The following is a 12,535-nucleotide window of genomic DNA, read 5'->3' as shown; positions in this document are numbered from 1 at the left end:
AGTTAGAAAGCTGCGCTCTAACCAACTGAAAGAATCAGCCAGCCCCCTTCTGCTTTTTCTAAAAGCAGAAAGTCCCGGGTTCAAATCTCAGTTTTGCCTTTTACAACCTTGGCAAATGACCTTCCAATAGTCCTGTGTCTCCTAGAGGATTCTGGGAGATAATGCAGGTGACTAGTACCTTAGCATGATGCCTAGCACACAGTAAGCGCTCAGTAAATATTGTCATAGAAACAGGAGTTATTATGTATTATGGATGGACATGCTGCATGACAGAGGATGGGCCAGAGAGTCCCCCTACTCCCAAGTACAAAGGACAGAGATATGGGTGGAGTCAAATAACAGCCCTGCCCGCTCGAGCCAAGGGTGACTGGAAATCCAGACCAGGTTTTCCCTCTGTTTTTGCAAGATTGAATGAGCCATAGCTTGAGCCGGCAGTCCAGGCACAGCGTCCGCAATGGCCCAGGCAAAATCAAGATCTGGATTTTCCGGCCACGGATCTCAGGGCTCCAGACACGGGTAACTCGGCCTTAGAGGGTAAGCCCCTGGGTGAAGGTTTAATCAACACTCGGAGAAGTGCCAGAACTCAGCCCCATCCGCTAGCGCCCCCAAACAAACTAGGGTCAAAGACAGGGGCGAACAGGAGTGGCAGAAGTTCGGATTCTTGGCGTCAGTGTAGACAGACGCCACCTCCAACCCCAGCTGCAGAGTCGCTCTGCCAAGCGGATTCTATTTCTCTCCGGGATTAATGGATGGCGCTCAGTGTAGGGCATTCGAATTCAGGGTGCTGTCCGTATATACCATCTCACCTACACGCAGAGGACCCTCGGGCGTTCCTAAGGGGTTGCACCAGTGTGGGGGGGTGTATCCAGGCAGCGAAGTGGTTAACCCTGCCGGAAGGGAAGAGACTCTGGCGGGGTCGCCCGACCAAAAGCACGCCTCGGGTTGGGTGGGTGGGTAAGTGGAAGGATCCTGGGTTGGGGGCGGGGTCTTATGCGGGAGACAGAAGCCCCGCGTGGCGCTAAGCCAATGGGAGTAGGCGCCGGCCGGGAGGGCGGGGACACACTCCATGCTGGCCCCGCCCCTTTCCTCCCTTTTCCCGGGGACCCGAGGGCGCGAACCCAGCTTGGCTGCGGCTGCAGCTTTGCCGCAACTTCCTCCCTTTTATCGGAACCCATGCTCCTAACCCAACCCTGGGAGGGGGAGGGAATCCGGGGAGAACTTCAGAGAGGCCTAGGCTCCGAGATCTGAGCTCTGAAAGCCAATTGGTTTTCCAACCCATTGGCTCCAGCATCATTCAGATGCCTGGGAAGTCCTTCTCGACATCTGATCCCCATTTTTCCTGCTGCACTGACCAATCAGCTCCCATTGGTCTCCAACCTTGGGAATGGTGGATTCGGGGAGTCTAGAGATGGACAAGGCCCTAGGTGAGAGCTTGAATCTTTCCCCAAGCTCCAGGCTGGGGATGTAGCCTGAATCGGGGCCCACACTTGGCTCTAGCTAAACGCCAGAGTACCAAGCGTGGGGCTGAATTCCAAGCAGGTTCAGAAGGCCCAGAGCCCAGGCAGGACGAAGCCTTGATCACTTTCCCCTCTGGGGTCAGTTTGGGAGTAACACCGAACCTCCTCTGTATTGACCCCTAAAAAGCGCACGGCCAGCAGACGCAAGCAGAAGACCCTACTCAGCTTAGGAATCCCCACCCACCTTGGAGGTGGGAGTTTCTGACGCCTGGGTTTGTCTCCGCCTTCCCCACACTCCACAACCACCCTCAGTGTCCCACTCCGTGCAGTGGACCCACACCTCCTGCGCCTGCGCCGCCTCGCGACCAGCATCTTCTAAGGCTGCGAGGAGCTAAAAATCGCTCCCGCCCACCCACAAGCTGGGCTGGACTTGAGGATCGCGGCGAGGTGGCGGGTGTTGTAGTGGACGGGGGTGGAATGAAGAGTGGGGAGGTGTCTGGGTGCCTGTCCCATTAGGGCAGTAGGAAGAATCCAGGTGGCAGGCCAGAGGCATGGAGGGCGCAGGGGGTCCCACGCGTTGGAAAGGGGGTCCTGGGGGTAGCGAGGGGCGAGGCTGCGGCACAAACATGTTTACTGCTGCTGCGGCGCCGGTGGCCCCGAGGGGCGCGAGCCCTGGGGCAATAACTTTGTTCTGCGCCCCCTCACCCCCCCGCCTGGCGAGACGCCAGGGAGACGACTCCGGCCCCAGCCCCCTCCCCCTCCTGCGGGCCGAGCGCCCCTCGGGTTATCCTCGAGGGGGAGCGCTGGGCTGCACCCCCAGTCAGCTCCCTGGATCGCCGGGCGGCGCCTGAGGGGCGGGGTCCCCAGCGCGGCAGGACGCGCGGCCACTGCGTTCCCCGCGGGGAACGAGCCGAGACCGTGGGAAGGGGTGCCCTGGCCGACCCTGGCGCAAGTTCTCCCGCCTCCTGGCGGGCCCCGCCCCGGGGCGCCGACCCCTTTCCTTCCAGGCGGGGTCCCGGCTGCCCGCGTACCTGCAGCCTCCGGCGGCGAATCAGGCCCGAATCGTCCATGGCGGCGGCGGCGGCGGCGGCAGCGGCTTCGGCCCTGGGGAGGGAGGAGGGAGGCGGCGGCGACGGGAGGAGGGAGGCGGGAGGGAGGGAGAAGCCGCGGGGATCGCGGCGGCGGCGGCGGCGGCGGCGGCGGCGCGAAGGGGGGCGGGGGCGGAGCGAAGTGGGGCGGGCCCGGCGCCGTCACTGCGTCTGGGCGCCCGAGCCTGGCCTCGGCCACCGCTGCCTGCTCTGCGGGGGAGGGGACAGGCGGGGGGTGGAGTCTCCAGATGCTCCCGAGGGAGCCAAGCTACCGAGAGACCCCTACAAAGAGAGACACCCCAGGGGAGAGACATCCTCATGGGTAGACCCCCAACCCAAGAAACGCTCCAAGGAGACATCGTCACTGAGATACATTCCCTATGCGGACATCCGCCCAGAGACCCCCAGGGGGAGACACATTCCCACAGGGAGGCAGTGTCTACAGGGCCTTTCCAATCAAGAACTCTCCCCCCACCCTGAAAATCATTCCTAGGGGAGATGGTCTCTGAGAGATGACGTTTCCTCTGAACCTCAGTCCCCCCGCCCCGAGGGAGAGGCATTCCCGCAGAGAAAGATCCCATGGGTGACATTTCACGGAGGGACCCCAGGGAGGATACCCCGAATGAGAGACCCCTAAAAACCTTATTCTCTGTGATAAATTGTCTCCACTCACGAGACACCCAGAGCCCAAGAGACACATGCTTACAGAGTGACACTTTCACTGAGGCGACCCGTCCTCACGGGCGATGCCCCCCTCAGAAGAACATTTACAGGCATATACGCCCTCCGTCACCCCTCTCCCAAGCACAGCCTCCTCAGGGAACCCTGCAGCCTCTCTAGCGACCCCTCCCTCGCCGTCAGGATTAAGGAGCCAGGCTAGGCCTGCTGTATTTATAGGAGCGATTAGCTAGTAGTTGGGGAGGGGGGTAGCTGAAGCGATGTTCAGCAGCCCCCCCCCCCCAGTATTCACACAGCTGAGGCAACCGACCATGCTTCCCGGAGTTGGAGAGGAGGGCGTCCGAGCCCTTCCCACTGCACATCCCGGCATTAGGGGACCCCAAAGGTCGTGAAGCCTTCCGAAGGCCCTGCAGGGCGCGGTCACTGGGCGAGAGCGACCCCTGCCGGACGACCGGGGTGACGGCGAGGTCTGGGTTCGGGTTTTCCCCGGCAGCTCGTCTCTTCATCTCTGCGCCTTTACCCGAGATATCTCTGTCTGTCTGTCTGTCTCTGTTTGTCGGCATGTTTGTGTTGCCGTGTCTCAGAGTCCGTTGCTCGTACTTCTCTCTGCCATGGCCCTGACTCGGCTCCAGTCCACCCTTCTCACGTCGGCGGCTCCGGGAGCTCTCCGTGGTGCTGGCCGCTTGCGCTCCTGTCCGCGGTGCTGAAATCCAAGAGCAGCATGGGGTCTGAGGTCAGGGGAAGGGAAGGGGTACGGAAGGTCTGGAGGGAGGCATAGCCTGGAGTCCGGATAGATCTGACCCACAACCACCCTGGACCACCTCAAGACGGACCAGGGGAAGGCTAGGTCCAGTTGGTAATGGTTACTGAGACCTCCAGGACGTCACTGGGTACCCGCAGAGAGACCCAGAGACAGAATCTAATGATTATTCATTTACTCAACGGTTATTGAGCCCCTACTGTGTGCAAGATCATGTTTTGGGCTCTGGAAGTAAAACAGTCAAAGAGGAAGATCCCTGCCTTATCCTGAGATGGGAGGAAGACAGATTTGTGATGTTGGTCGTTGCTCACAAAAACACATATGCACATGCTACAAGCACAGGCACACACACTCTGCAAATATACACACAAACATGAACGTACAAATACATACTCGGCAAACACAGACTCACACACAAGTACATATGCATGCACTACAAACATATACTCAGCAATACAGACACACATAAACATACTCTGCAAACACACACACACCTACAAATACTTCCTCAGCAAACACAGACTCACATACAAACATATATAAACACATAAACCCAAAGCTCACAGTCTGCAAACATACAAACACATACTGAGGAAATACAGAAATTACACACTCATGAAAATCAAACACACATAAACAACACATACACTCAGCAAACACAAGTACACCCACGTAGTTTCAAAACGAAAGGATGCTCAGAAATTCTCACCCAACACGCGAACACATTATCTTCCCAACACAAGGCATTGACACACACACATCCACTGCAGGGCTGTTTTTCTCATCTGACTGCCACAATAGAATGTCAGCTCTATAAAAGTTGAAATATTCATGTCTCATTCACTACTGCATCTGCAGAATTCAGCACACAGTAGGTGCTCAATAAATGTTTGTTGAATGTGGGTGAATTGAGGGAATGTTCACAAGGGACACACACTCACAGAAACTGCAGGACACAGAAGCACACACACACATTTCAGATGCAGACACACACTCTGTTCAGCACATGACAATGTCCCTTGTTCACTCATGGTCAACATTCATGGTCAACATTCATGGTCAACATCCTTTATTCACTGACTTACCCACAGCATTTTCGCAGACATCTATCCTGATACCACATTCCCCTCCCACACTTATTATAATTTTCACTCAACTGCACACATTTGGCTTGAGACATATACAGTCCTCCTTATGCAAATTCTGAACACACACACATAACCACCCAACCAAGAGACACACATAAACATACCCTCACACAGCAAACATACACACCTACACAAAGAAGAGACACATAGGTGCACCGAACACACACAGGCCACACAAACACACCCTCACCATACACACTCCCCCCCACACACATAAAAATACAGAGCTTGAGACACAAGCTCAGCATAAGGCCAAGCACATGGATATATACAGGCCAGTCCAAGTCCACGGGCCTTTGGTCAGCTGCATGGGGGCGGGACGGTGGGAAGCCCCGCCCTGTATCAAACCACGCCCCTTTCGGCTGCCTGTTTCCTGGACTTAACCTGAGGTGTCTCAGCAGGCCCTAAGACCGGTAAACAGGTGAGGGGCGGAGTGGGGGTGGGGGAGGTGGGAAGGGAATAGTCTTGTCACCACAGACCCCAAGCTTCTCCTTCCCTGGGGCTTTTGGACCCCAGCGGCAGAACCCGAGCCCTGCCACAGCCAAGCTTGGTCCCAATGGCCCAGCCCTGGGTGGCAGCCTCTAAGCCGATTGCAGGCCTAGAGAAGGTGACCGTGAGAGGGGCCAGCGGGGATTGAAAGGGAGGGAGTAGGGTAGGCAGAAGAAAGTGAGGAATTCCTAGGAAGGAGAGGGTGACTGGAAAAGCTAAGGAGGTCCCCTTAGTTCTGAGGAAATAGGAGATCGCTTGAGGGCCAATGGGGTGGAAGATCCTGCTAGACATGAGGGGGAAGTGCAGCATGATCTAAGCTTGCGGGGAGGCACCTGGGCCTGAAGGGATAGAGGGAAGATGGGTCTGATGTGAGGGAAGCTCCTGGGTCACAGGCAGACCCTGGTGGGCCCCTGGGATTTGAAGGTCCTTGGCCATTGCCCAGCCTCTTCATTAGTTGCCCATCTTCTACTCTGCCTGGCACTGTTTCTTGGGTGTGTCAGGAGAGTGTCACCCTGAGCTCCCAGAAAGGGAACGCCAAACCTCACCCCCCACCCCAGCTGGCTCTTATCTCAGGTGGACATGGCCAGCAGGGGCCACATTCGACCCAGAGGCTTATCCTGGATCCTGCAACTGACCCTGGCATGGGTCCTGCTGGGAGCCTGTAGAGGGAGCCGCCCACTTCAAGCTAGGTCCCAGGGACACAATGGGCTGGCAGCTGATCTGGGCACAGGCCAGCTGCACCTGGCAGGTGAGCATCCCAGACCCCCCAACACCCAGGAACCCCTACTTCACCATGGCAATGCCAGAATTTCCTTATGAGAGGGGCTTAGGGTGGCCACCAGAATGGACATCCTGGGCTAGTGCTGAAGAATGGTGGTTAAGAACACAGGCTCTGGAGTCAGAGCTTGGGTTCAAATCCCAACTTTACCACTTTATAGCTCTTTGTAGTCACTTTGTGACTCTGGGCAAGTCACTTAACCTCTGTGGGCCTCACATAGGCCACTAAAACAGGGGTGAAACAACAGAACCACCTTTTAGAGATGTGAAATTTAAGCATATGAGCACATTTAACACGACAGACACATGGGGCAAATAACAAGCTGATTATTTTAAATGACATATGATTATTATTATTTTTACTTTGACATATGATTATTATTACTTGAAGCTGCATTTGCATCCCAAGTGAAGTGGCTTTAAGTTTGTTTGTTTTTGTGACTGGCCTGTATGGGGGTCTGAACCCTCGACCTTGATGTTACAACACTGTGCTCTAAACAACTGGGTTAACCAGCCAGCCCTAAGTTTTATGTTTGGGAAGACTAATATAATTGGGGTCTCCTTTGTTCAGGGGACTCCCAGGACTTGGTCCCCCAACCTTACGTGAGGATCCAAGACTCAAGCTCACAGGGGTCCCCTTTGCCAGAACATTGTTGTCCCTGGGAGATGGACACACCAGAGACATCGGGCCCTGAAATCTTTCCAGAGCGCTGCAGGGTGCTGAGCCCTGGGTGAGTACAGCTCCCTCCAGCATTTTCTCAGGTACTTTGCTCCAGTTGCCCCTGCCAGGGGCCAGAACCCCCCACAGATTCTGACCATCCAACCCTGTCTCTTCCGATGTCCAGGTGCGAATCCTTCCTGGGACAACTCCAGCTTACTCTCCGCAGTCGCTTCCGCCTGCTGCTATTGGGGGTACGCCAGGTGCAGCCGCTCTGCGCAGAGCTCTGCCAGGCCTGGTAGGAGAGGAAGGCCATGAAGGGCGTGGCCTATGGCTTGGGCGGGGCAAGGGCGGGGTCTACGCCTGCTTGGCCTTGCGTTTGAAAGGGGTGTGGTCTGCCTTCAAGGGGGCCAAGGTCTAAGTAATGAGGCTTAGTGTTTAGAGGGTAGGCAGAAAGGGGCGAGGCGGCTGGCCAGTACGGGGATCCGAACCTGTGACCTTGGTGTTAAGGCTGAGCTCTAACCAACTGATAAAAACTTTAAAGAAAAAAAAGGTGGGAGCTAAAAATAAATAAATAAATTCACACACACACACACACAAAAAAAAAAAAAAAAAAAACAACCGGGGGGGGGGGGGAAGAAGACATAACTACAATTCCTTGAAGTTGATACGACAAGCAAACAGAAAGGACATTGTTGGGTGGGAGGGGGGAGAGGGAGGAAGGAGGGGGGTTTCGGTGATGGGCCACAATAATCAACCACATTGTATATCGATAAAATAAAATTTTTTTAAAAGGGGGGGCGAGGCCTGTGGAGCCCCCCCAGCTTTTAGGATGGTAGTGTGGGGGCGTGGCCTTTCATGAACCTGGGGGTCTGAAGGGTGGGGCTTGTTGATTGAAAAGAGAAGCAAGCAAGGTGGGAACGTAAGAGGCTGGTCCGCAACAAGATGGACTGAGGTCTGCAGGGATGGAGCCAGTTGTGACACGGCACTGGGTATGGGTGGAAAAAAACTGACAGAATATGAGACTGCGTTAGCTCATTTGATTAGAGCGCGTTGATAACACCAAGGTCAAGAGTTCGGATCCCAGTACCGGCCAGTTCTCCCCATCCCCCCCAAAAAATAATACGTGACGGTGAGAATCTGGAGGGATGGGGCTTGTAGGGGAGTGCTCCTAAGAGGCGGGCCCTGGGTCTGGGGGAGGGGCTTACATCGGGAGGAAACTTGGAGAGCAGGAATCCCACTAAAACGCAGCTGCGGAGCTTTGTTTTTTGTTTTGTTTTGTTTTGTTTTAAAGGATGACAGGTAAGGGGATCTTAACCCTTGACTTGGTGTTGTCAGCACCACGCTCTCTCAAGTGAGCCACGGGCCGGCCCTCACAGCTGCGGAGCTTTTACCCACGTTCTTTTTCTCTCCACAAACCGTCCCCAGGTTCGCCACCTGTGAGGCTGATATCATGTGCGGCCCAGCTTGGTTCCCACTCCCAGAAAAGAGGGGCTGTGAGCCTGGCTGCCATACCTATGGGCAGGTGAGAGTGGGGCAAAAGGCGAGGGGAGGAGACTGACACCCAAGTCCTGTCTTAACGTCCCTAGACCCTAGAGCCCGGACTGGCGCTCCCAAGGCCCCCGCTCCCACTCTTCCCCCTTCCGCAGCCCCAACTCCTATTGGAATGTGCCCAGATCCCCCCAAGCGCCCAGTGAATCCGGATTTGCCCATCCCAAGGGACTTTCTGTTCTGGGCCCGTCCCCAGCTCACCTTGGAAGACCCAAAGACCCGGTCACCCTCCCCAAGGCCCCAGCCTTGGTCTGGTGCTCCTACACCCCCCGCCTCAGCGCCCTGGGAACCTGCAAGAACACTCGTCCTCCCCAAGGCTCTGTCCCCATTCTGGCCCCGCTCACAGACTGCCGGACCTTCCGCTCCAGCCCTGACCCCACCCTCAATGGAGCCCCCTTCCCGAGGCCACGCCCCCAGTCACGCCCTCTCACCAAAAGACCTGCCCCCCAATATATCTGGACTCCGCCCACTGGGGCCCTAACTCCACCCTTCCTCCTAGACCTTCGCTGACGGGGCGGACCTTTGTCGCTCGGTTCTGGGCCACACACTGTCGGTGGCAGCTCCTGGCGCCCGTCACTGCCTCAACATCTCCATCTCGGTGGTGCCGCGTCCCAGACCCGGACGGTGGGCCCGGGAAGCTACCTCCCGGCGCTCCCGCCGCCCTCGCACCTCGATCCTGGATGCGGCGGGCAGCGGCAGCGGCAGCGGGAGCGGCAGCGGCCCCTAGCGGACGCCTGGCCTGGGTGCGGGACGCGTCCCTTCCCCCGGCCAGGCCTCCTCAAGACACCCACATGCCCATTCCTCTCCCTCTCCGCCTTCTAACTTCCAGAATCCTGTCCCTCCTCCCTGGGCCTCCAGAGTCTTGTCCCTCTCCAGGTTACCCGAGAAACAATCCAACTTTCGCTCGTTTTCCCTCTCCTCCCTGAATAAAGTCGCCAGCTACAGCGTGTGTTGTGGCTGCTTCCTGGGGAAATAGATGGGAAGGAGAATTTCCAGAAAGTGACAGGCGTCTCACTTCTAATCCTGAGGCCCTAGAATGAGCGACGGATTCACACTAGAGTGTAAATGACGGATGGTCTATACCCTGGGGCATTTGTCACAACTGAGAACATGCAGGTCAGAAGAGCTGACAAGGGCAGGTGGTGTACCCTCCCACTGTGTGCCACCAGGCCTGCCAAGAAGCTGCCTGACTCGTAGAGACCTCAAGACACACTTCACAGACCTTCCCTTCTGAGTAAGCAGGCCCAGAGGTGTCTGGCATAAGGTCCTCCTTCCTTCCTTCCTTTCTTCTTTCCTTCGACCCCTTCTTCCTCATCCCAGTCCCAAATCTAAGGCAAAGGACTGGACTCAGATTCAGGGTTTGGGGCTGTGAACACTACTCTTAATCCTCCTTCTATCCACAGGCCCTTGGAGAGCCTCACTTTCCCTACCTTGTAAGACAGGGCAATGTCCCTTTTGGTTCTGTTCAATAGAGCAAGATTAACGGATGCTTCCTGTGTCTCAGGCACTGCACTGAGATAAACAGATCGGGCCCATTCACTGTCCTCAGGGGAGATGGAATAGCACGAGGAGAGAAATGCCCCACTGGGGGGGTAGCAGGCAGGCTTCTTCCAGCTGCAAGAGAGAAATCCAGAACAAAGTGCCATTAGCCAAAACAGTGACGGCCAGATGGTTATCTTAGTTGGTCAGAGTGTGGTGGTGATAACACTGAGGTCCAGGGTTCAATCTCTGTACTTGCCAGTCTCCCCCCCCACAAAAAAAGTGCCTTCAGCCAAAACAGTGAGTAAGCTTTAGAAATGGCTACATCTAGGTGTTTAAATGATAGAAATCTATCTGCATCTTCTTGCTATATTCTGGGACAGGATTTCCTCACAGTATTAAAGAAGGGCCAGCAACTCCAGGATTCCAGATTTCAAATGTGCCTATTTCTCTGTAAAACCAGCAAAGTTTCCAGAGCTGGCTCTCATTGATCAGCCCATCACCAAAATAATCACTGTGCCATGGAATGCTGTGATCTCACTGGCCTGATGTGGGTTATGAGCTTGCGTCTGAAGGCCCATGGTGGGGGTCAGTTCCATCTGAACCAAATAAACTAAGAATGGGGAACAGGTGGTACCCCGACAGGATAGTCATGAGCTGGAGCCAGGAGAGGAGGGAGCGCTTAGCAGGGAATCAAGATATATCGACTACAGAGATTGGTGGGAAGGAGCCTGACTGTGTGGTATGTCTAGCTGGGTTCACAGCCCAGTTCCACCACTTAGTCTGTAACTTTGGGCATGTTGCCCAGCTTTTCTGAGCCTCAGTTTCTTCATCTGTAAAATGAGAGTAATTTGATCCTCTCACAGGGTTGTTGGAAGAATTCAATAAGTTAATGCAAGTTGTCTGGTGGTCTATCATCACAGTGAAACAAAGAGCTCTACACTCAGTGGTGAAAAACAACAATCAATCATTATTGTCTTTCATGGTTCTGGGGTTTGACTGGGCTCAGCTGGCCGGTTCTTATTCAAGGTCCCTCATGCACTTGCAGATAGTGGCTGGTGCTGAAGCCACTTTGAAGCCTTCCTCATTCCTATATCTGGTACTGGCTGTTGCCTTGAACTTCCGCTGCGGCTGTCCACCAACATAGCTACACATGGCCTGTCCCTATGGCTTGGGGTTCCTCACAGCATGGCTGCTGGGTTCCAACAGAAGTGTCCTAGAGAGTGAGCCCAGTGGAAGTTGTCTCACCTTTGATGACTTAGCCTTGAAAGTCACAGTGTCATCTCTGCTTTCTATTCCCTAAAGTGAGTCACTAAAACCAGCTCATATCTCAGGGGAGGTGTCATAGACTCCACCTCCTAATGGGACGGTGTCAAATAAAATGCTTAGAAAGTGCCTGGCACGTAATTAACACTTAATAAATGTCAACATCCTCTATTATTTGTTGTCGATGATATTATGCACTGTGTTATCAAAGTTATAGACTGTGTCATTGTGACAAGGAGGATAAGCATGCTTTCAAGGAAGAAAAGTGAGGCTGGTTAGCTGAGTTGGTGAGAATGCTGTGTTAATAACATCAAGGTCAAGGATTTGGTTCCCCAGACTGGCCAGCTGCCACAAAAAACCTGACGATAAGGAGTGTGACAGCCATGGAAGGGCATAAACAGGGGAAGATTGGGCCGGCCCGTGGCTCACTTGGGAGAGTGTGGTGCTGACAACACCAAGTCAAGGGTTAAGATCCCCTTACCAGTCACCTTTTTTTTAAAAAAAAGCAAGTACCCGGGGATTAAAAGGCTTTTGTTAAAGACATTTGCAGGGCTGAATGGTTAGTTCAGTTGGTTAGAGTGTGGTGCTATAACATCAAAATCAAAGGTTCAGATCCCCTTAACAGCCAGTTACAAAAAAAAAAAAAAAAAGCAACATTTGAGTTACAGCTATAGGGTGCCTGTTACTTTCTGCTTGTTGCCAGCAGTGAGGAAAGAGGGGTAATTTCTCCTTTTTTTTTTTTTTTTTTTTTAGCTTCCCATTTACTAGACCCAGAGTTTCTCCTTATCTTGCCAAGCTAAATTCCATCAGCAGTGAGAAGGGCCTATAATTTGAAGACTAACTGTAATTCTAATAATTCTGAGAGGGAAAAGAGCAAGTCTGAGAAACTCTAAATCTACAGCATAGAAAAGAAAAGGACAGGGCTGGCCCATGGCTCACTTGGGAGAGTGTGGTGCTGATAACAAGGCCATGGATTCGGATCCCTATATAGGGATGGCTGGTTAGCTCACTTGGGAGAGCGTGGTGCTGACAACACCAAGTCAAGGGTTAAGATCCCCTTACCAGTCATCTTTTTTAAAAGAAAAGAAAAGAAAAGGACATAGAAGAATTATAAATGAAATCAGGGGGCTGGCTGGTTAGCTCTACAGGTAGAGAGCAGTGCAGCCAACACCAAGTTCAGGGGT

At 54.2% G+C, this 12,535-nt stretch overlaps 1 protein-coding gene across 1 annotated transcript; it reads left to right on the top strand.

Moving 5' to 3' along the window:
* The first annotated feature begins 1,681 nt into the window (after positions 1-1,681).
* Positions 1,682-9,333, top strand: RTBDN (retbindin). Its single transcript, XM_063112664.1, has 6 exons — positions 1,682-1,707; positions 6,181-6,368; positions 7,044-7,128; positions 7,243-7,353; positions 8,484-8,580; positions 9,106-9,333. Exons 2-6 carry the CDS (start codon positions 6,200-6,202, stop codon positions 9,331-9,333), a joined length of 690 nt encoding a protein of 229 aa, XP_062968734.1. The 5' UTR covers positions 1,682-1,707; positions 6,181-6,199.
* The last annotated feature ends 3,202 nt before the right edge of the window (positions 9,334-12,535 follow it).

The sequence above is a fragment of the Cynocephalus volans genome, chromosome 10 (assembly GCF_027409185.1).
Source record: "Cynocephalus volans isolate mCynVol1 chromosome 10, mCynVol1.pri, whole genome shotgun sequence".
NCBI classification, from domain to species: Eukaryota; Metazoa; Chordata; class Mammalia; order Dermoptera; family Cynocephalidae; genus Cynocephalus; species Cynocephalus volans.
The sequence above is the reverse complement of the archived record's forward strand: the minus strand, read 5'-3'. Positions and strand labels throughout refer to the sequence as shown.

Bases quoted from the DNA above. Each gene is read 5' to 3' on its own strand.
- RTBDN (XM_063112664.1), top strand. From the start codon at position 6,200: ATGGCCAGCAGGGGCCACATTCGACCCAGAGGCTTATCCTGGATCCTG. The intron at 6,369-7,043 runs GTGAGCATCCCA...CCCCTTTGCCAG, and splicing joins AGGCCAGCTGCACCTGGCAG to AACATTGTTGTCCCTGGGAG. The intron at 7,354-8,483 runs GTAGGAGAGGAA...AACCGTCCCCAG, and splicing joins GCAGAGCTCTGCCAGGCCTG to GTTCGCCACCTGTGAGGCTG.